The sequence below is a fragment of the Galleria mellonella genome, unplaced genomic scaffold (assembly GCF_026898425.1).
Source record: "Galleria mellonella isolate WM207_F2 unplaced genomic scaffold, CSIRO_AGI_GalMel_v1 utg78, whole genome shotgun sequence".
Taxonomy (NCBI): Eukaryota; Metazoa; Arthropoda; class Insecta; order Lepidoptera; family Pyralidae; genus Galleria; species Galleria mellonella.
In genome coordinates, this window is record NW_026442151.1 from 779235 (window position 1) to 803617 (window position 24383).

Sequence of the window (24383 nt, forward strand, 5' to 3'; positions counted from 1 at the left end):
ACAGCTAGTACAGAATATGCCAAAATTGAGAATTGATACTAGTAGATTGATACTAGTCAGAGACAGGAGGAAAGAGATTGTTAGTAAAGGTGTCTAACTGACCCATTGCTAGCAATACACCTTATCAGGCCGACCTCCACGCAATTTCCTCTGGAAACTAGTGGTTAATTCTAATTGAATTCGTCAGGATGGGTTGACTTGCTGTCATCGTCACCTATCATTCCTCACTGGTACCCCGTCAGCGTACACCGATAGCGCAGGCGGAGTTCCATTCCATTATCACCCATTTAAAAACAGCAGTGAGAAGTGATAGCTGAGGATGAATGCAGGCCAGTTGGCCCAACATGATCAATTCGATAAGAATTAACCACGATGGTTTTTTTTTTATGGGTACAAATGGAATGGCGATGAATGATTTTATAAAAAGCATAGTCGAAGGAAAAATAGAGGGCAAAATAGGAAGGGAAGACCGAGGATAACAACATGGGACAGATAAAGGAAACACGGAGTGTCATGTCTTATAGCGAGGTCAAAGATATGGCCTGGAATAGAGCTGGCTGGAAGAAAATGCATGAATTAGTTGCACCGACAAGAGGAAAATCTTAAATGAAAAGAAAAATGGAATGGTAACCCAGCCTAGGCTATCGGTATACACTGGCGCGGCACCAATGATAATAGATGAGGATGAAAGTAGGTCAGTTGTCCCATCGTGACGATTTCTGCATGGATATCGACCTGATAAAGTTTATTGTTAGTAATGGGGTTGTTAGATGCCATTATTAACAGTCCCTTTCCCTTCAAAACTACGATGGTTTCCAGGGGGAACCACATGGAGGCGACTTCGTCCACGTGACCGGAATACCTTCACTGACTGGGTTAAAAAGCAGCCGTATATGGGAAGAAGGATTGTTAGTAACGGGGTCTAAATATATTGTTGTTATTTTTATGTTTTTTTCTTTACATTATGAATCTATATAAATGTGTCTCTCGGAGCAAATTAATGGTTTTAGATCTATGGTATATATTGAGCTGCCAAAAAAAGATACTCAAACTGAAGATTAGGCTTAGTTCCTTTGCCTTTCCCACTGTGGATAAATTAATACCGTAAAATGTGATAAATAGACACGAAATCGGATTTCACACTTCAATTTCTTCGTGTTATTTTATTACGCAATTTGTAATTTTTAAGGATTCTAAGTATCTCTGGTTGTTTAAACTATATGATTGTATACAAAGTCATTTGGAAAGTAAAAAGCAGTTAATTAATTATAGCAAAATATGTGTAATCCCTATTTATACTACCTCCGGGGTGATTAACTGGGGTGAATAGGGAAAAGGCACAAGGTTCTTAAAATATGTTGTATGTATACACAGTAATAAAATAAACTTTATTTAACAATACACATATGTATATTTATATAATTTACTTTTTTATTTGGATTTCATTTACCAGATGGAAACTGTAGAAAATTCGACTGCTTGGGTACCTTTGCCCCTCCCCCTCGTGTCTTTGCCGTGAATCAACTGTCAGTAGGCCCATGGTGATAAATTCATAAAGTATTAATCAAAATCGTTTTCAGGAGAATCCGTGTGGGGGTGATACTAGTAATCCATTTCCCTTTCAGTGTTGTGGACTTAGAGAAAGCATTTAACAGATTTGTATGTAAGGAGTTTTAGGACCTTCTTTTAAAATATGAGATCGAAGTGATACCAGACTTGGTTATTTACTAACCAGACTATTTATTTACATTTGCCAAAATATCTAAAAATTTTGAACAGCATGAATGTAGAACTACGAAAGGATGATTTAATGGCTAATTGACTGCTTTATGCAGAGAATTCAGTTGCTTTTTTTGAGATAGATATGTAAACCTTAGATCGCCTGAGCCAAGGCTTACATTCGAATTGGTATTGTAGATATACGGATATACGGATAGAATTTATAATACAGTAATACGAAAGAAAGTAGGTTTTGAAAATAGCATTAATATAAAAACAAAAAGGGCGTGTCACATTTTTTAAATGAATAGTAATGGAATAGTGACTTCAATTTTATACTGCTCTCATGATACAACAATTAGGAATTAGGTTATAACTGGGATCGGTTTACAATAGTTTGCATTGGTAAGTTACACTAGTATGCATCAGAACAATATGGAATCATTATGAGGCTAGCATTGCAGTTAAGCATGTTTGACAAATTATTCCATGAAGGGACAAAATAACGACATTATATATATATATATATATATATATATATATATATATATATATATATATATATATATATATATATATATATATATATATATATATATATTATTTTTTTACATCCCCTTTACCGTTCCCTTTGTTTTCCTGACCATTCTTATCAAAAAGATCCTCAATCGATCTTGTTTACACATGTAACGTATCTATTAATTCCATAATTCTATCATTCATTAAACATTTTATGTACTTTATAAAATCAAAATGCTTTATATTTTAATTTTATAAAGTATATAAAATCTTCACTTACCTGAAGTAGTGCACCTCCAGTAATTTATTTCAAGAGTAACCCCACAGTCCGTCCATTATGAAATATTCATCAAGATTAATCACGATTAAGCATGTTTGATAAATTATTCCACGGAGGGACAAAATAACGACGTTTGATATATATATATATATATATATATATATATATATATATATATATATATATATATATATATATATATATATATATATATATATATATATATATATATATATATATATTCTATCCTATTAATGTTTTTACATCACTCCTGATAAACACACAATTGATTTTGTTAAATTATACTGTAAGTTTAGAAACTCAAAAAATATTTAAATATGACGACCCATTTAGAAAAATAATATGTATACCGATCTATGACACTCCACATTGTTTTGGTGTGAAAGAATGAGAGATAATATTTTATTTATATTATCTCTTATTATACTATTACATCATATATCAATCAACCAATAGTATTCTACTATTGGTTAAAACTGCTAAGTCATATATGAAGTCAATAATATTTATTTTTCTATTCCAAAACTCATTCCTAGTTTGGTCCTTATACCTAAATTCCTATTCACCCCATTTTGTTACTGTCAGGTTATATGTCAATGTCAAATTAATGTTTTCTAATGTACCTAGTTAATCAGTCATAGTTATTAACAGAACCAAAAAAGTATATATTCTTTTTTTGGTATTTTTAAATAAAAAGGGATAATGAACTATAAATAATATGATTATTACTGTGGTATTGTAAATTTTCACTAATTAGATAACAATAATATATAGAGTTGGTAGTGTATGAAGTGAGTGTTATTCACAGTATTTCATAATCATAACTACTGTCAAAAGTGCTCTAGTTTATCAGATTCAAATATATTAACCAATTATGAGTATATATATAAAAAATTTTCCCCAGATAGTTACCAATCTATTAAATAGGCGACGTATTATATCATCAATCCAGAAGTTACGATACATGGTACGGTATGATAATAATAACCTCTAAACCTTTTAATATTATATTACAGTAGCATGTTATGCAAATTTTATTATCTGTTTATAAATAAGTGCCCTTCACAATTGCATTTCTTTGCAACACAACTATAGGTGTAATTTAGCATTATATTATAGCTGATATTGCCCTTTTATAAGTTATTGAACTAAAACAACATTATTTTTATTTATTATATCATTTTTATTCTCATAATTGGTTTTACTTAATACTGTAAATTTACTACTAGATATTTGCAAATATTGTTTAAAATTAGATTTTATTTCTGATGAACTTTAATTGACTAGACCAGGAGACTGACTGATGTGGTTGATATTGTTTAATATTCATTTAATTTTTAAGTAGTTTTTATGATTTTCAAATGATATCATATTTCTTTATTCATCAATTAATGTTTAATTTTCAAGGTTACAATTACAATTATTTTTTTATGGTTTATGGCTATCTATGTTTTGACTGTCATAGTCACTTCATGTGTTTTACCTGAATTTTTTAATAGGTGACATATATTGGTAACTTTGACTCGCTAACAGTATACACTTACATAATGAGAAATAGAAGAGGATGAAAAGGCTGGTTAATTAGTCCATTGTGATGAATTTGCCTGGTATTAGGTATTATGGTTTCTAGAGGGACTGTGAGGAGGTTGACCTGACAGGATATATTGATAGCAATGGAGCTGTTAGATCCCATTACTAATAATCCCTTTCCTCCAGATACTCTAGTTACGATTCCATGTGTTATAAGGAACCAAGTAATGAACATTTGGTTGCACAAATCAGAATAGATGTTTAATGGTCTCATTTGGGGGGACAGGGATTGTTAGTAATGGAGACTGAGAATCCCATTGCTAGCAATATACCCAACCAGGTTGACCTCCTCGCAGTTCTTCCTGGAAACTAACATGGTTAATTCCTGATGAATTCATCATGATGGGCTAATTGGCCTGTTTTTATTCTCATCTATCACCCTTCACTGGTGCTCCACCAGCTAATCCCGTTAGCGCAGGCAGGGTTATCATACCATTTTCACCCATAAAAAAAAAAATGGTCTCACTAGAGCCCATTAGTAACTCCTCCTTAATAATCTCCTCTCTCCAATTAAAATATATTGGTATGAAAAATAATTATTAATACTCTAATGCAAGGATCATCTCTATCCGAAAGTCATAAACAGTGTAGTCATATGTTTGAGGTCATACATTAATTCCTTCAGAAAAAATATTTAGTACCTTAAATACACTGGGTTTTGGATCAGTTCTAGACCATTTCCAACTAATACTATTTGTTCAATGTAATTTAAATGTAAATATTGAAATTAACAGATTATTTGTATTATTCCTATACAGTATTATAGGATTAGCAAAATAGTGAATGATGTCTTTATTTTTTTCTGTTCCAGGTGTTTGGTTTGGGCAATAAAACATATGAACATTACAATGCAGTAGCAATCTATTTGGATAAACGTCTTGAAGAGCTTGGTGCATGTAGAGTATATGAACTTGGATTAGGAGATGATGATGCAAAGTAAGTTATCATCATTGTCATCTCAGCCATTATCAGTCCACTGTTGGACATTAGCCTCCCCCATAGGATTCCATAAGGAACGGTCCTAAGCTACTTGCATCCACTGACTGATGCATTTGAAGTCATCACTTCATCTAGTGGGGGGTCTTGATGGGTGAAAGTGGAATGGTAACCCCGCCTGCTCTAACGGAATACGCTGGCGGAGTACCAGTGAAGGGTGATTGATGAGGCCAGGCCCATTAGCCCATCATGATGAATTTCTTAGGAATTAACCATAATAGATTCCAGGGGGAACCGCAAGGAGGTCAATCTGGTTGGGTATATTGCTAGTAATGGGATTCTCAATCTCCATTACTTACAATCCCTTTCCCCCCTCTAGTGGGGGGTCATCCTACTTCAATATATTTCTCATACTTCAATATAATTTTTCAAACATTTTCTTTTTGAGAGACTTTGTTCTAATATTTAGAATCATGATAAAAAAATTCAGCAAATAGGTGCAGCCATTCTGAAATGATGTGCTTACATACATTCAGCATATAATTTTTATATATAGATTATTACTGGAATAAGGATTACTTTTAAAATACTAGAGGAAAATGTTACAGTTTTATACTTCTGCGGATATCATCGTTTTTCAATAATATTGTATCCACTGTTTTTGTTCCAAATAAAGAATTATTATTATTATTATTATTGTACAAAAGTCGTATGCTTGTGTAGCTCTGTTAACTGTGAAGCAGTTGTGTGTGCATAGCTCTGTTTTAGTTTGAAGGGAGTGATATGACATTGAATTTATAGGGTGCAGAGACAACAACTTAGTCCTCTGAAATGGCAATGCATTGGGGGCTCATGGCTGAAACAGTATACTCTGTTATGTCCATGGTACTGCTCATGTTTATAGGTGACTGTTACTACTTTCAAACAAGTGAGCCGTCAGCTTGTTTGCTATTCTAAGTTGCATAAAAATACTGAGAGTAAACTTAGGTACATTTATATTTCAGTATTGAAGATGATTTCATTACATGGAAGGACAAGTTTTGGCCAGCAGTTTGTGAGAAGTTTCATATTGAAAGCACCGGCGAGGAGGAGCTCACACGTCAGTTTCGTCTTGTTACCCATGGACCTGATGAGATACCAACAAATAACATTTACACTGGTGAAATTGCTAGATTACACTCATTACAAGTTCAAAGACCGTGAGTATATTATGAATACTGTAGAATTGTAAAAAATTTTGTCACTGGATATATTACACTTACGCCATCTAGCTTCAAGTAGAGTACTATATAAGAGGATTTGATTTATTTTACAAAAATATTTATTTTAAAAGTACAGTATGGGTTATTCAAAGATATTGTATTGACTGAATTATTGACTCCTTCAAGGTTTTTATTGCTGTGTTAGAACAAGCTGATAGTCCACTTTGAGAAAAGTACAAAGCGTCAATTCTTTATACATATAAAGTACTTTTTCTTACTCTTGACAATTAAGGTGGTACCCATACCACCTTAGTGAGTAGAATAGTTTCTGACACCTATTCACCTGGTGTATCAGAAACTACTCTAGTTTCTTTTTGTTATTCTTACAGAAACAAGAATACATGCAATGTGCTTCACAGAACAATAAAATGGGGGCACTTCTTTCTTATAAAAGTTTCAAAGTTCTAAATACCAAAATTAAATAAAAAATATTTGTTTATCATTCATTGTTTCAGACCATACGATGCAAAGAATCCCTTCCTTGCACAAATTAAGGTTAATAAAGAATTACATAAAGGCGGTGACAGGTCATGTTTACATGTGGAATTTGATATTTCCGATTCGAAAATGAGATACGAAGCAGGTATGTATTATTTCAGCTTAATGATAGTCAAAACTAGAGCAACTCTCTAATATTTTCAATTGTAATATCATTTAGTTGTACCAATTAATAATATATACAATGTATGTGTACATGTAACACATATGTGTTACAACATAGAGTTCAATGTAGCTCAAATATTAAGTTTTTTAGTTTATTTAAGTTTTTATCTGATATTGAGGTAGACTATTATTTATTAATATTGCAGGTGATCATGTGGCCGTTTATCCTATTAATGACTCTTCACTAGTTGAGCGTCTTGGAGAACTTACGAATTCTGATCTGAACGAGATATTCTCACTTATTAATACTGATCAGGACAGTAGTAAAAAACATCCATTCCCATGCCCTACGTCTTATCGTACAGCCCTTTCTCATTACTTAGAGATCACAGCATTGCCACGTACTCACATCATGAGGGAACTTGCGGAATATTGTTCAGCTGAAGAAGTGAGTATTCAAGTGTTCTCTTTTTTTGATAATCGGTCTTACATTAATTGATAAAATAACATATAGATGTAAAATAAAAATTACTTTACGACTTGTATGGTGCAGTGATAAGCGTATTGTTTTATTCAATAAAACTTTAAAAATCTGATTTGCTTGGGTGTAGGTATTGTACAGTGTGCCCACATTTTCATTTTTATTAATGAAATTAATCGCAAATAAGTTAACGTTGCGTATAGATATGAAGAGAATCATGGATATCCTAGAATACACTGTGACACCCATGAAGCTCATGTCTTCTTTTAATGAGGACTGAGATGTTACGTCTCACTGATATTACGTCATATACTGTAATTTCATTACCCTATCGCTTGCACCCTTCAAACCAAAACAACTATGCAAGCACAGATGATTAGCAGCAGAAACAAACTAAGGTTGTAAATATTGCTTGCAGTAATAAGGCTACCTCATTGAACCTATATAATTTTATCTTTACATTTATTCTTGTGTTGCTTTATTCATTATGTTGTGTAATTCAAATAAAGTATACTCATTCATTCATTCAACGAGTCAAGGAAGATACCTAAGCAGACGAATTTTGTACTGTCTTGTTCAGCTATTGTTTCTTTAACATAATAACATGATACTATTTATTGGACCGGTCACAATTGATGAGATTGTGCAACACTTTTAATCTGATTTGGTTTTCGTTGTTTGTAGGATAAGAAAAAATTACTGCTTATGGCTACACATTCACAAGAAGGAAAGGCTTTATATCAATCATTTGTAGTGGACGGTTGTAGAAATATTGTACATATTTTAGAAGACATTAAATCGTGTAAACCTCCTCTAGATCATATTTGTGAGCTGTTACCACGTCTCCAACCAAGATTCTATTCCATATCATCGAGTCCAAAGGTAATTATCGATATTGTCAAACATAACGTACATTACCCAAAGTATATTGCTAAAAATACAGTTTATTATTTTTTTTAGTATGTGTCATTGAAGTTTAAAGACAGATAAGAATAACGATTATAAATTGAATATCATTATATTTCTCGTATGTGTAAAAGATATGCAGATATGTTTATATCCTATAGTATTATTTATTAGATAAATGAAAAATGTATTTATAAATTTTATATTAAATTAATTAAACATTGGAAATTTATCACTAAGCCCTACGTTAAAATGTATTGCGAGCATTTTTGCATCTTAGCGCAGAATATATATATATATATATATATATATATATATACACACATACATACATAAGAAGAAAGAGAAACTCATTAACGGCGATTTTGTTTTATAGTACTCGTATTTTTACAAGTTGATTTCCAAAGACTTTGATAAAAACGAACTGAATATAAAGTTTGCTTTAATATTTACTTTTAGTTTTATCTATTTTTTTTTAAGACTGAAAAATGTGAATTTATACAATACAAATACATTATAATTTTAGTTGCATCCTGAAACTGTTCACGTTACTGCAGTGGTGGTGCAATATAAGACGCCGACAGGGCGTGTCAACAAAGGTGTCGCGACCACGTGGCTAGCCAAGCATAGACCGGAGGACGGTAAACCGTTGCCACGAGTGCCAATTTATATAAGAAAATCTCAATTTAGGTATAAATATACGATATACAGAATTTTAAAACAATCTCTGCAATCCTCTGTCCCTGACTTTTTATGTGATGAAAATAAACTGATATTTTCACCTACGCCATTATTTTATAGACCAGCATACGCTGGAAAACATCATTGTTAATTCCAGATGAATTTGTCATTTAACAATTCCTTCCAATCCGAGAAGTTATATTATTTATTTTCATGCTTGAATTATGTTACTTTAATATCGAGTTAATACTCAGTAACTATTTCGGCTTAAATAGAAAAAGTTCTAATTGTAAATTAATTTTTTTATTACTTAATATATTTAAAAACAATGAGTAATGTTTTATATATATATTGTACATTGTTTAATTTTAATTATATTTTTAGTGAGTAATTAAAAAATATGTTCTGTGTTAATAATTTATTTCAATTTTTTAAAACAAGAAAACTTCATATATTTTTCATGCAGTCGGTTGTCCGATCTTTATACTTATATTTTCTCGTATGTTACTGTTAAAATTAAGTGCCTTTGTCAGCTACCTTTTTTACTGTGTATGGTTTACTCTACATGTTTTATTGTCTCCGACTAGCACTGATAGCTAGGCCTAGACCAAACAAATGTTAGGATGTGGTTTTATATTGTTTATTTTAGAGATATTCGTCATAAAAACGTGTAATTTTTACTGTTACAAAATCCTGTTGACATATGTAGCAGTGAAGAAATAATTTCATAATTGTATTTATCTTTTTAGAAAAATATTCGATTTTAGAAAAAATATGGAAATGATTCAGTTGCATGTATTAAAAAAGAGGATTGCAGCGATTTCTTTATAAGTCTGTGTGTGAAATAGTTGAAAATCATCATTAATTGCTACGTATGTGTATTACAATAGGTTGCCACTGCAGCCTCAAACGCCGATTATAATGGTCGGTCCAGGCACAGGATTCGCTCCATTCAGAGGCTTCCTGCAAGAACGAGCCCTTGCACGTGCAAATGGCAAGGAAGTTGGTGAAAATATCCTTTACTTTGGCTGCAGGCATCGGGACCAAGACTACATTTACCAGGAGGTAAAGTAAAATTAAAGAAAAAAAAACTAAATCTTGTTTATTTATTACTAGGGTCTAAACTTTTTGTTTATTAATAGGAACTTGAGCAGTATGAAAAGAATGGAGATGTTAAACTCAACCTAGCATTTTCGCGAGATCAGCCACAAAAAGTGTATGTAACTCACTTGTTGGAAAAGAACATAGATGAGATTTGGGATATAATTGGCAAACGTAATGGCCATTTCTATGTTTGTGGGTGAGTAACTGTATGTTAAAAATATTCCTTTGGATTATGTTGTTGTGTAGTTAAATATTTTGTTTTTTATTTTAAACATAACTGTTAAAGTAATACCTATACACTGTATACTTAAGTATTACTAAATTAAAAGTCAAATTCGAATAAATTAAATATGTAAGTTTTACCTCAATGACTATCAGAATTAGATGTGATATGATATTGAAAGCTGAAAACTACTAAATTACTCCATGAACATCATTTTGTTGGGTGTATGCTAGTTTAAAATTGTGCGCTCTGGACACAATTTAGTGCAAACAAAAATTATGATCACACAGATATTTTATCAGCAACAACTTTAAGCGAGCTATTTGTAATGTAAACTTTTTTTACAGCGATGCGAAAAATATGGCTGTAGATGTACGAAATATTCTTTTAAAAGCAGTTCAAGAGAAAGGTGGTCGCACAGAAGTCGAAGCAGCTCAGTTCCTGAAAAAACTGGATTCGATGAAGAAATATTCATCAGATGTATGGAGTTAATTTGTTTTATTGTAGTAAATTTTTTATACCAATAGGCAATAGTTCAATTTAATCTTATAAAAATATAACTGCTTAAAAAAGTACCCTAATAACAAAAATACTGAAAGTATTGTTTTTGTCATGCCGTACTGCATTTTGATTAACTTCGGTAATATGTATTATTATCATCTCATATTTCCTCCCTCTTAGCTTTTTTCGTTCACTGCAGGACATTTTTTTTTTTTCAATGCACCCTCACTTTTTGGTCTCGGCCTACACCTGTCCAACATTTTTTTACGACACGAACAATATCGTCATTCTATAAGGCCAGTGTTTTTCTAAATCTTTTACTCATATATAAACTCTATTCCAAAATCTTATTGATTTATTTTCCAAGCAGCTTATATTTGATCGACAGTATCGCTACTCTCAGGTAGAGATGGACAACTTGAGGTGGCAATGCGGTGGATTATGTCTAGTCTTGTTTCTCAACCTAATTAATTACTTTGCGACCATTCGTAATCATGAACTCGTACCTTGGGCATAAATTTCTTCAAACATTTGGGTTACATAGTTAGATTTAGCCGTATTTACAGTGTATCCTCTAACGACTAGAGGATTCACTGAAGATAATGTTATTAGTAAACTTGAGATGATTCAGTTTTTTTATTTACATAATACCCTTATCATTTTAATAGCATTTACTGCTGTAGTGAGTAAAAATCTTGATTAGTTCGTGTCGTCTTATCATCATTTTAACAAATTTTTAATACACTGATTTAGTTAACTGAAGAAATCTCATCTGTAACGAAGCACTGTCGTAGATTTCTCTAACAGATTCTATATATTCGTCATCTATACAAGAGCTCTCTTCAACGAATTTATCAAACTCCCAATTTTCCACTGAATCAAATGTTACGAAAAAGGTTACTTATTGTTCTTAAGAAACCATCTTGTAAAGATGAAATGTTTTTACTGTCTTCGAACTGTCACACTGGCTGAATTGCATTAGATCCTATGCCCAGAGGGAAGACTTTGGTAAAAAGCTTGTAGGTATGCCACAGGATGACGATGGGCTTGTAGTTCAAGTTTGGACTTCTTTCATTTATTTTTTAAAAAAACATATTTCAATTCATCTGGTGGTGGTACCTTTTTGTAGCAAATAGTGATTATAATTGCTCGAGCTTAATGGAATCTCCATATAGTAGAAGTTCGGTACAACTTTATCAAGTCCAGTGGATTTATTAAAAGTTTAGATCATGTGACTACAAACTAGCATGTTATGTGTACGATTTTTAGTGCCAATTTTCAAGATAGCTTCACTTAATCTCTTAAAACTGTCAGGTTTTTAGTGCTCACAAAAAGCTTTCAAATGGATAAAGGCTGATATCTAGTATATCTTCTGTTTTATGATTCATAAGTATGTCTGTAAATTTTTTATATTTTATGATGGCTTTAGATCCTGAGTAACTATTTTTATCTGTAAGTTTATATACTTAAATCATGGTGTTTTGAAGTATACTACAAAGAATTTATGGGATTAAATTTGACATTTGTTTTATAATTAAACATAAAAAATAATCTATTGTGCACTCTAAAAGATCGCAAATAATTCAATAGCCTGCAGGGCATCGCAGAACACAAAACCTCGTTCAGTAAATTGTTTTGTTGGTACCAAAAACTTTTAAATGGAGTAGACAATTTATAGACTGATTTTGTTTCCGGTACTGAATGACGTTATTTATTGTTTGTGGTCCATTTTTAACACCATACCTACGTTTCTGGGAATGATTTTATGAAGCAATAAATAATGTTATAATAATATTTAATTGTAAAAGACAAGTAATATATTTTATAATTTTTTTGTGTGAATGGGGTATTTAGGAAAAAATATATTAAATAATTATCCCTTTACTTATAAAAAAACGTCAAACCGTTCATAAATCTATTTTAACCATTGAATTGTTTTGTCTCTTTATGTTAAATTTTTAATTTGAAAGAAATTGATAAAATAATGTAATGTAAGTAAAATAGGTTTGTAAAAAGTTGTAATTTTATGAATAAAGGGGCAGAGATCTAACATGATACAGAAATACGCGCATAAGTGGCCATAATTATTAAAAAAATAAGCTTCTGGGTCACATGTCAAAAATAATAAATAAGCTATTATTTTAGGTGTTTTTTTTTTTTTTATAATTACTTTTTATGTTATCGGTAAATAATATCTACTGAAAATTTATGTCAATCCTTATATAAAATAAATTTGTAATTTACCAGAACTTGTTTAGTTTCAATATATAATCTTTAACACCTACTTTGGGCAGCACTTTTTTCCGTATGCGGGTATTTCTTTTCTTTATTAACATTGCTAAGTTGTTATGTTTATTTGTTATGAATTAAATTATAATAAAATTAATAAATTGATTTATATTTTATATGTAACAGAGTTTCTAAAACAGATTACATTATTCTATATATATATTGAATGGGGCTGGGTGAGCAGTGCACATCCAAGGATCCGAGCGAAATTTCGCAAAGACATTGAGAGTACATATAAGCCTTTTTTTAAGGGGCCAGGCCCCCATAAAATATATTCTTAAATACGCCAATGTATTTAATAGTCATAGTATCTATTCCAACATGGAAAATTAATGCATTTTCACAAAATAATAAACAAAATTATGTAACTAGAATTATAATTTGTTAAAAAATATAAATATTTTTATATGTATTTAAAAGTTATAAAATGTTAAATTTTAATAAATAAAATATTATTGATGTAAAATAGTTTTTTATGAATTTAAATGGACGAATTGTAGTTGTGATTTGTTGGTAAATTTATGTTAAGTGGACTGGGCATTAGATTATAAGAAATATACATTTTGTATGTAGTACATAATAATAATGGATTTATATCACTATGACTTTTAATTCAATAACCAGTTTTTAACTTTTCAAACGATTTTGTGATTGATATATTTATTTATTTATTATTTTTCTATTATTTATATAGATCATAATTTAAAAAAAAAGTAGTTATTGATTGCTATTTTTTGGGCATGGCTATTAGAGTATTAGAAAATATTTTCGTATCACAGCTATTGTTGACATAGACGACTTCATATTGGGCTTAATTTCGAGATTTCCTTCTTTTTACTTGATTTTGCCCGAGTCTTCGAATACATAAACAGTATACACTGTTATGTCCATGGTACTGCTCATGTCTATAGGCGACGGTTACTTTTTTCCATCAGGTGGCCGTCAACTTCCTTGCCATTCTATGTTGCATAAAAAAACATGAATTTTGGAGGTACAAAAACTAATAAAGTAAATTACTTTAGGTATATGAAGATAAAACACACCAGATTTTAAATTTGGTGTGGTATTTACCTCATAAACATAAAAAATAAAAAAAATATTGTTTTGCTTCTGTTGCTCTTAATGATAATAAGACCTTTTCTATCGATTTTTTTTAAATCTCTTATATACAGATATCATTTATTGGGGTTCTTCAAAAGGGGGGTAAAGAGGCTTCTTCAGGGTAAGATAAGAGGCGACTAAGGGAGGGTGAGGGGGGTGAAAATGACATGATAACCCCGCTTGCGTTATTGGTATACACTGGCAACGAGAGCGAGGGATGGGCAGCAGCGTCATTCTTTAAACATCTCTAAAAGCGTAACCATCGTTGCTAACCCGCCTTGCGCGTTACGCGTGGCAATTACTGGCAAAACTCCCCTTATGGGGAAGGCTTGTGTCCAGCAGTAGTACCAGATGATATCGCTGGAATATTCTTATTTTTTATTAACTCTAAAACTAACTATATATATATATATATATATATATATATATATATATATATATATATATATATATATATATATGTATATATAATACTTTTTAGAGTTCCGTACTTCCAAAGGAAAGAACGGAATCCGTATGTATGTAAGACCCTTAGGAACGCGTGAAGGTATCGAGTTGAAATTAATATGTACTCAGGTCTGCAATTTCTTTAAAGTAGTAAAAATATTACACTTCTAAATCGACACAATCAAAAGATACGGCCGTTTATGTTCCATTTATACTGTAAATTTGTAGACATTTCACAAAATAAAAACTTTTTTGGTGAATGTAGCTGTACATTTTTTTGTCTAACTGGTTCCAATTTTCAATTGCACCTTTATGATACTAACATTGGAATTATACGTTTTGAGGACAAATTTACAACATAATTGGGAAAAAAAAATATTTGTGACTAGATTCCTGGAATTAACAAACAATTACATGCCTACAGGTTTGTACGAACCCTCGTTGTGCGGCTCTGACTTGAACTTGGCCGCCGTTTTAATAATATGAATATTGAACGAACGATTATGTTTCGTCATACATAAAATATGTACAAAAAAATCATTGTTAGAAGCAAGGCATCTCTCAATGGGCACATATCCTTTATTAAATACATATTTAATATTAGATTCCAGTTGACTCACCTAATTAATTTTTTTCCGCGATATTGTAGCCCTCAAATAGGATGGACTGATTTCAATAAGGAATTCAGGATTGTTTTTATATAATTTTAATAAAAATAATTTGTTTCGTGTCGTGGCATTTTTTAAGTATGCATATGTTGATATTGACTATATATGAATGGTTGACAAATTTAATGTTTATGGGAATCCAACATGTATAAAATTAAAAACTACGCTTTATGCGAGTTCTTTTCATTATGATCTAATTATTTCCGTTAACTTTTAGTTAAAACCAACATCTTGAACCACGATAAAACTAATATGACAACTAAAATAAAAATACAAAATTAATTTTTAAACGATAATTTATTGATTTAACCGCAAATATAATAGTTTATATACAAGAGGGGCAACAAAATGCAAATTGAGAGCCAGCTGTTTATATCTATTTATACTCGGAACACTAACCGATTTATTATTACGTACATATTAACTAATATATAAACACAAGAAATAAAAACCCGCTGGCTTTTTTATTAAGTAAATCTAATAATAATATAATGGACTCAACGACGCTGAATCTAAGCTTCCCCAAAAAGCTTTCAACTATACTACACAATACGCGTACAGAATAACACTAAAAACAAACACTTAATTTTCAACATAATAAAATACTGGATTCACTACCATACAATGAATATATTTTTATTGCTACTTAACATTTCTATTATGTACACTATTAAACTAACAAGTCGGGAATTATCAATGTGCTTATTACAACTTCAAATTACTAAACGATTATATCAAAGCTTCAATTGTAATATGTATTACAATGACGATCAGTGTGCCATCTGAAAGGAAAGAAAAGTAAACAGAAGTTGATCGCTCCAATAGCTTAAATACCTAAAAAGATGACCAGATATTTTGCAGTGAGCGACTGAAATTAGTAAAATAAGTATTGAATTCATAACTGATATTCAAATTTAAGAAAAGATCATTGCAAAAAATAAAGTCAACTTGTAATTTTTATGATATTAAATAATTGGTGTAAATTGGGAAATATACAGATATATTCATTATCAATTTTTGTCATAAACGTCACTTTTTATTGTACTTTCTTTTTACACACACATTATACAATTTTACAACTATTATACATATTCAGTCAACCGTCGTAAAATATTATACATATAATTGTATAATTCCATTAATTTAATGTAAATAAAATACGTAAAATATAACGATATGCATTATATCGTTAAGCTTTACAATTGCGCATAGTACGCATTATTTCTTGTGGTAAAGTATTTTATATACATTATAGAATATGGAAAGTTTAAAATTAAAAGGAAAACATTGCATAAAGGCACATCTTTCAAGGCGATATCGCCGACATCTTTTTAAATAAAAGTGTTATAAAACAGCGTATTATGCATAATAGGTTATGAAAAATACAAGCAGTATTTGGCACCTCTAATAATATTACGTTGACTTGATTTAGATGACATCGAATCAAGACGAATACATGAGAAAATTAATAATCGAAAAGGCAGTGTCAATCAACTTAACTTAGTGATAATGAGCATCCTGAATATTATAAAAACTATATGGCCCTCGCAAAGGTTATCAAAAATGTAGACCTCGTTCGATTGCCGAATAATGATTAACGACTTAAGAAACAATTTGCAATATATGAAATTTGTAATATACTTATATAAGCGTATTGCATGCTTTATGTTACTGTTGTGGGAGCTTAGACGAAATGAAATATTAAGAGTAACTTAAAAATGAATATAAAGACCAAATAGATTTGAAAGTATTAGAATATATAGATAACATATTGCTATTCTCATTGTAATTTAATTTATATAAGAGCAAGCTTATACAGATTGGCCTGATTAACTGTAGCTATGAAATCAAAAGTCAACTAAAAGAAAACATTTATTAAGAGTTAACTCGACAACTCATAAAAATAAAAACAAATTAAGTCTCGATAATTCACTACCAGTACTCAGTATAGTAGTGAAATTAATGTGTATGTACATTGAAATGCAATCCCATTATACTAATCAGCGTCAAAATAAAAATAAAGTCACAAGTAAGTAACAGAAGTGGAACGCATGCGGCGAGGTATCTTTCACGAGTCCACCGGCATGTCCCATTCCGCCAAGCCGCGGTCCACTAACTCTCTGTTTAGGAATATCACTTGCTGGAACATAAAACAAATAATCATATTTATAGAAAACTAACTTTTATACGCGACTTCGTCTGTGTAACAGGGATAAATAGAATACGTCCTCCTCCTCCATTCCTAATAGCACTTATATACCAAATAGGCAAAAAGAAACACGCTCACATTAATAATATTAAGGACATAAGCAGTAAGTAAATATACGGGTATACATAATTAGGTTTAAGAGATTTTGTACTCCAAAACTATCAATATCTCTATCATACATCAAAATTCAAATAAATAACATCTTTTTAAATACAATATCGGAACTTAGTGCCATGAAAAATTTTGCAGGTAAATAGTACCTACTTGTATTGTTTTGCAGGTAAATAGTACTTTTGATTGGGCTAAGTTCTGATAGTATGTGTAAACAATACCAAAGTTTAAAATAATATCATTTAAGTTCCAACATTATACCAAATAAAAATCATTTAAGATTTTGCGCTACAGAAAGAAATAAAAGTGACTTCAATCACTACACATTTGATTAGAGATAAAAATGGGAGTAAATCGTATTGATTAAAAAAAAATTTGGATACGTACCTACAATAGTTGGAATTGTTAAAGGGTATCTATTTATAATAATCCTGATATACCAGTAGTTCGCAACTATGGAAGGTTTATAATGTGCCCATCATAATATAAGAATAAGGACTTTTTGCACATTTGTTTGTTTATATTAAATAATTTCAATTAATCAACCGATTTTAAAAAAATCTTTAACCTAAAGAAAGCTACTTTATTATTACAATTTAGAATTGTTACATATAAGAGTTTTAAATAAATTTAGTAATATTGAAATCTCTTAATTGAATTTCTACAATTAAATATTCATGAATAAAAAAAAAAAAATGTGTTCAATCGATTCTGCTGACAAAAGTAATTAATTGCTAATTGATGTTTCTTTTATCACAGTCGACTATATATATGGTATATTGTAAAATAAAATAGTAGTAGATATGAAAACTGCATCGTAAACAGATCATGTTTTGAATAGATTACAAAATTCCTATTATCAGTTATCGATTTTATATCATTTAAGAAAATATATTAAAAAAATAATAAGGTTATACAAATGCATAGTTTATGGTCAATAAATAGCTCCCCTGTTATCTTTATTGATTAAATTTACGATAAATAAATCGGATTAGGGCACATTGTTATCTTAAATGACGTAGTATATACCTGTGGACTTAAGGTGAGGTAGAGATGTACTAGCGGAAGGCCGCACTCGTCGTAGCCGGCGACTTGTGCGTGTAGAAGCTGACCAGCAGTCAGTCCCGCCATAATGCGGAGCGCCTCATTACTCCACTCAGGCTCTAAAATAAACAACCAATATTGATATAAGTGCCTACTGTAAGATAGCATAATCATGTTTTAAACAAAGTACTTACCATTAGAGTATTAAAAAGCAAAACATCATAACAAACAGTTAAAACAAGTTGCATATTGCAGTTGAAATGACGTGAAATATAATATTTAATTAAAAATTTACATGTGTAACTACAATCTCATATAGTTTTTACTGTAATATGCAATTTGTTTAAACTATTTTTTTTAAAGAATAAGATATACAAATATTGGTTATAGGAAATAAACATTGAATTTTAAAACAGATATTGTAATTTATAAAGATATTTTTAAGTTTTACAAGAGATAGGTTATTGACATGATAAACATATAATTTATGAATTATTATTAGATTGAATAAAGTTATTATTATCCGCCCTTGTATCAAGACAAAAATATTTAAGATTTAATTTAATTTTTAAAGCAAACAGAAAATAGAAAATAAGAAGCAGTAGTAGTAAGCTAGAAAAGCAAAAAGATGAAAGAATTAACCATTTTTCGCTGGTTTCACGAACGCCAGAAGGGCTTCTGTTGCCTGGAAAGGCAATGTCATGAAATCAGAGCGGATCTGTTTGAGCTGGTCATTATCCACTGTGAGGTATCCTCCAAAGTCTACCAGCTTCACAACAGACGTGTCATTCTCCTCGGATGTTGATATTACTTGAGCACGATACCAATTATTCTCTGTTGGTGCAGCACATATGGACCCTTCTGTAAAAGTATTTATGTTCATATATAGATATATATAGATACATAATATAGATATAAAATATTATGTAAGGTTTTTTAAATATTATGAAGTGTTCACAACTAGGGTTCTTTATATATCAAAAGGAATGAAGAACTCTTATAGTGAATTAATATAAAGGGATTTGCCCTTCTCCAGAATACTAAAATCTTGATTTGCAGTTCTATATAAATGTAACAATACTAAGAAGTGAGGAAACTACGGATTAAATTTAATCAAATTCTTTTATTATTGTAATTGGTAAATACTATATTATATACCAATTAGATATTTAATACTAAAAATGGACATGTGAATAATTACCCCTTTAGAAATAAGAATTCTTATTTTTAGTAGTTTAATATTATAAAAAAAAAAATTAAAAATAATAATTATTCTTTCACTTATAGAAAGTAACATTATCAGTGAGCAACATAGGAACTATTTTATTTTTAAAAACTGCAAAGCTTTGGTCCTGCCAAACAACTTGGAACATTACACTTTATGAGTACCAAAAATATGCTTGGTCTTGAAAGTGATATTTCAATGTCAGTGCTACAATGTCAGCACAAAGCGAAAGTAAAAGTTCAAAAACAGCTTACAAAGACAATAAAACAAATACAGCAATTTAAGGGAAATTTTTATCCAATTGTTAAATAAAAGAGGGTAACATTTTTGGGATATAAGTAGATAGTATGCTGTATCTCTGTTTGGATCCTCATGAGGCTTCATTAGATTACTCCTCATTATGGAAGTGCTATAAGTTGTAAATCGATAATTATAGCGGCTATTAATGGTATAAAAGTTACTAATTATAAATTTAATAGATGAGTATTTAGTGACTCTTTTAGATAGAATAATCAAACAATAGGTAGAAATTTAGATTTACGTATAATTAACACGATTTTATATCAATAAAACCTACAGCTTATAAAAACTTGTCTTAATATTATTGCTCTATATTACGTAAGAATAATGGATGTGTAGTTAATAATGAAAATGAACAGTGATTCAGTGAAAACCAGTTACCTTTCACAGGGCGTGGCAGAGCCGGTACGTCTGGATTCTGATATGTGGCGGCCATAAGCCGGTGAAGGGCATGTAGAGAGGGGAAGGTGGGGTGCAGTGGTTGCTGCAGGAAGAAGTGCCCCGCGCTCACCAGGCACGTCATTATTGTGTCATTGTTCACAGACTCCACGAGCTGTAACTGATATATTCAGCATACAATGCTCACAAATTTGATCGTATTAACAGAAATTTTACATTATAGCAGTATACCAGACTTTCATGTACTGGCCACATGTGATCATGTTTATCATTAAATTGGCAGCGAATTTAAAACTGCGTCCAGTTTATAGTGTGTCCTCAAGTAGAATTGTCATGCACAATGACAGTAATTACAGACAAGTTTGGAAGCTATTTCAAATCAGCTGCAAACTTGATTATATATGGACATCATAATAGAATATTACAGCCTTATCTGGTCTACTTATTGAAATTTCCTTAAGTTCCTTGTCTAGTTTTCAATTCTTATGGGATTAGAAAACAAGTCATGGGTCACCATGGGAAAAGTGGTACCTAACAATAGAATAATCACCAGCAGGCAGGCTTTTATACATATGAATATATAGTCTTAATATTAATAACTTTTATTTAAGAAGAAAAAATCAACAACTGTGTTTCTTGCTCACTCTTCTCAGCTGAAATTGCATTCCAAAGTGAGTGGTAGATTAATAAAAAATGACGATTCAAAAATGTTTATTATTAAGTTTACCTAAATAAAAATTATTTATAATTATTATAATGTAATTTGCCCCTAATACAAATTTTATTATATGAAATGTCATTATTCTTAATGTATAAATTTAATGTATTTATTTCCATTTTATATTTATTTTATCTTGTACAATAATTTAAAATTCTAAAGACTTACTTGTAGGAAGTCTGGTACTAATGGAGCCAGTCTTTGATATAATTCAGCACTAATTTCCTGCATGCAGAAGTTGGGAAACCTTTTTTCTGGGAATTTTTCTTTTATCATATCTAAAGCTGCCTCTATTTCACTTTGAGTTCCTGTAAAGCCATAAAAATAAGACATGTTTAATTTATGGAAGTTAATGGATATTAATTAAAACAGGTAAGTGATATAACAATAATTAATAATAGTAATATAAAATAATACCTTCAACTGCACAAATTTTTTGTTTAACTGAATCAGGATGCCTCCTCACATACACACTTGCACCAGTTTTGGCTTTAATTTGGGCTACAAAAGAACCATGTTTTCCTATTAAAAGACCAACCAGGGTCTGTGGTATTATAAATTGATGTATTCTAAGCCCTGTGTCAGAAGGGACCAAATTCATATTAGCTGGAGGTGGGCTAGCTGCTTCTGAACATCCTTTACCACTGTCACTTGAACCCTGTTAAATAATATATGGAATTGAAATAGATTCAATTTTAATACCATTATAAGATAATGGCTTACTGAATTATTTAGTAATAAAAGTTAGGATACTATAAAATTGTATTGCAAAGGTCAAAATAAGTGTCAATAATACTGTGACATAGTAACAAACTTACCTCACTGTGGTTATCTGAAAAGTGACACATTGAAGGACTAGCTAGCATAGGATCTACTGGACTGTGATTTGCAGAGTCTCTCTCAGAGATACGTCTAGTTTGTGGGGCAGAGAATCTATTTTCACTGTTATTACTATCACAAGGTTCGTCCACTACATTATCAATAATATTTAATTCTTCTGTATCTGTCACTGCACTTTCTTCACCTGCATTCATTTCTGACTTAACAGTATCATTTTTTGTACAATCTTGAGAAGTATCTTTTTCAGACTTATTGTGGATATTTTCTTTCATTATAGCTGTATCTTCATTAACCACCTTCACAGAATAGGCATCAACATCATCTTTAGTACAATTTCTTTCTGTTTGAAGTGATAAGAATACAGGAGATGACTCATTATTAACAACAAATCTAGGCTGCTTGAAAGATGAGCTCACTACCAAATGTTTGTCATTAAAAGACATCCTTTTGTTGTTTTTTTCTAAAGACTTTTTTCTAATAATCTTTTCTATTTCCATGTCAACTTCTTCATCTGTTAATTCCAACGGGGATGATCTTTGTGAACCACTACCATTAGGAACAATATCAATTGGGGTAGACTTTATTATGGAGCGGTCAGTTTTGCTGAGCGGAGAGGCCTTTATAGCTTCTGCCTCAGCATTCAGTACTTCAGCTAACTCTTCTTTAAGACTTTTTATCCTTTCTCTTCCTCCTGGGTCAGATTTGGCAAACTCTCTCTTTTTTCTGAACCAGAATATTCCCAATAAAACTGCTATAGATGGTACTGACCACATGAGTACTTGGCGACAGGGAGCCATTGTATAGAGCCACTTTTACCAATCTGAAACAATTGTAACAAGATTTAAATCACATATCAGAAGAAAAGAAGAGCCATTGTAGACAAAACACAAAATATATAAAAAATATTTTATTAATAAAATAAAATGCTTATCAGTAATATATCAGTTCTATAATCAGATATAAAAGTAAAGCTAAATGTCCCTATTAAATACCAATTAGTTTTTATAAGTGCCCTTAGTAGCACAGCATACTGTAATAAACTAATTGCCAAAATTACTAACTAAAGAAAAATATTGATAAAGATAAGTGACCTACTTACTTGAAATGATGCTATACTAAAGTAAAGCTATACATTTATCACATAAAAGATGTAATAATTATTTGTGACTAGATCAAATAGGTTATTGTACCCACATGTTTATTGTTATTGTCAATTTAATAAACATAACTTTAAAAAAATATGTCTCTATAATGAAGTTACTTAAAATATTTTTTAACATTGGAATAATTTATTGTTTATACTTATTTGTTTTAACACGACGGCAAGTTGGAATGGATAGTAAAAAACCGCTCGAAGCAAGCTTGGACACAACACAGCAATTACCAGCTACCAGTCACCTATCACTTTCACACGTTTATTAATTAAAATTACAATATTATATTATTAATCATGATTATATGAAACCACGTGTGACAGATTTCTCAGTGCTTAAAAACATTTAATAGGAATCAGTGAGGGTCACAAACACTATGTGAAACCTTCACAGCCAACACGTAAGCAAATGTGGTTACAAAATGAAAGGTTACGCAATTTAAACTCTGTCAAAATATCCATTTGAGATATGGTCCGAAGTGGATTATAAATGTTTAATTTTATTTATTTAGGTGTTAACGCTGAAGCATTATGACCCATGAGCCTGCCGACCAAATCCCATGTTCTATATGTGGAAATCGTTGCCGGCAACAGAAACATAATATACTTACTTTGAGATGAAACAAGTAATAGTTCCACTTATAATTAAATATCTGAAAACAAAGCAAATAGGCGTGCTAAGTGATTTAACTATCAAATTTAGCTTAAATTAATCCAACAATCCACGTGCTCACAATGTTTTTTAAGCACAACAAAATTCAATATGGCGGATGAAAGGAGATCTCAAGTTGGCAACATTAAAAAAATGATAAAAGGTTTTTTATTTTTCTTTGAAAACAAAATAAAACTGATTTTATAAGTATATAATAAAAATAAGTGTCTAGATTAACGATTTTAATATTAATATGAAGATAGTTCTTTTATGTAGGCAGTATAGAAGGATTACATAGATATTTAATAATAGAGAAATTGAATAAATGAATAGGTATACTTGTATTATACAATATAGGGAATAAGCAAGACAATAAATGTAACAATACAGTTGTATAAGTA

At 30.6% G+C, this 24383-nt stretch overlaps 2 protein-coding genes across 4 annotated transcripts in view; one reads left to right on the plus strand and one right to left on the minus strand.

Moving 5' to 3' along the window:
* LOC113517224 (NADPH--cytochrome P450 reductase) overlaps window positions 1-13714 on the plus strand; it is a 36737-nt gene extending 23023 nt beyond the window's left edge. The window contains exons 1-10 of one of the 2 annotated variants that reach the window (XM_026901825.3): window positions 3346-3506; window positions 4941-5065; window positions 6070-6264; window positions 6783-6910; window positions 7137-7378; window positions 8096-8293; window positions 8844-9007; window positions 9889-10063; window positions 10141-10298; window positions 10673-13714. In XM_026901825.3, coding sequence (XP_026757626.2) covers window positions 3414-3506; window positions 4941-5065; window positions 6070-6264; window positions 6783-6910; window positions 7137-7378; window positions 8096-8293; window positions 8844-9007; window positions 9889-10063; window positions 10141-10298; window positions 10673-10817 — 1623 coding nt within the window. In that variant the 5' untranslated portion in view covers window positions 3346-3413 and the 3' untranslated portion in view covers window positions 10818-13714. Of the gene's footprint in view, window positions 1-3345; window positions 3507-4940; window positions 5066-6069; window positions 6265-6782; window positions 6911-7136; window positions 7379-8095; window positions 8294-8843; window positions 9008-9888; window positions 10064-10140; window positions 10299-10672 lie in introns of those variants that run through there. The other variant, XM_026901824.3, reaches the window with a different exon arrangement.
* A 1895-nt stretch (window positions 13715-15609) lies between these two features.
* Window positions 15610-24102, minus strand: LOC113517278 (A-kinase anchor protein 1, mitochondrial). 2 transcript variants are annotated; one of them, XM_026901913.3, is made up of 8 exons: window positions 23942-24102; window positions 22156-22997; window positions 21755-21995; window positions 21506-21645; window positions 20602-20773; window positions 19338-19556; window positions 18681-18814; window positions 15610-17471 (listed from the first exon to the last, which is right to left on the minus strand). In XM_026901913.3, the coding sequence occupies exons 2-8, from the start codon at window positions 22972-22974 to the stop codon at window positions 17400-17402; spliced, it is 1797 nt and encodes a 598-aa protein (XP_026757714.2). In that variant the 5' UTR covers window positions 22975-22997; window positions 23942-24102; the 3' UTR covers window positions 15610-17399. The 2 variants fall into 2 exon arrangements, with proteins under 2 accessions (XP_026757714.2, XP_026757713.2); XM_026901912.3 differs by having other exon boundaries at window positions 20602-20779; window positions 23942-24101.
* Window positions 24103-24383: the final 281 nt, after the last annotated feature.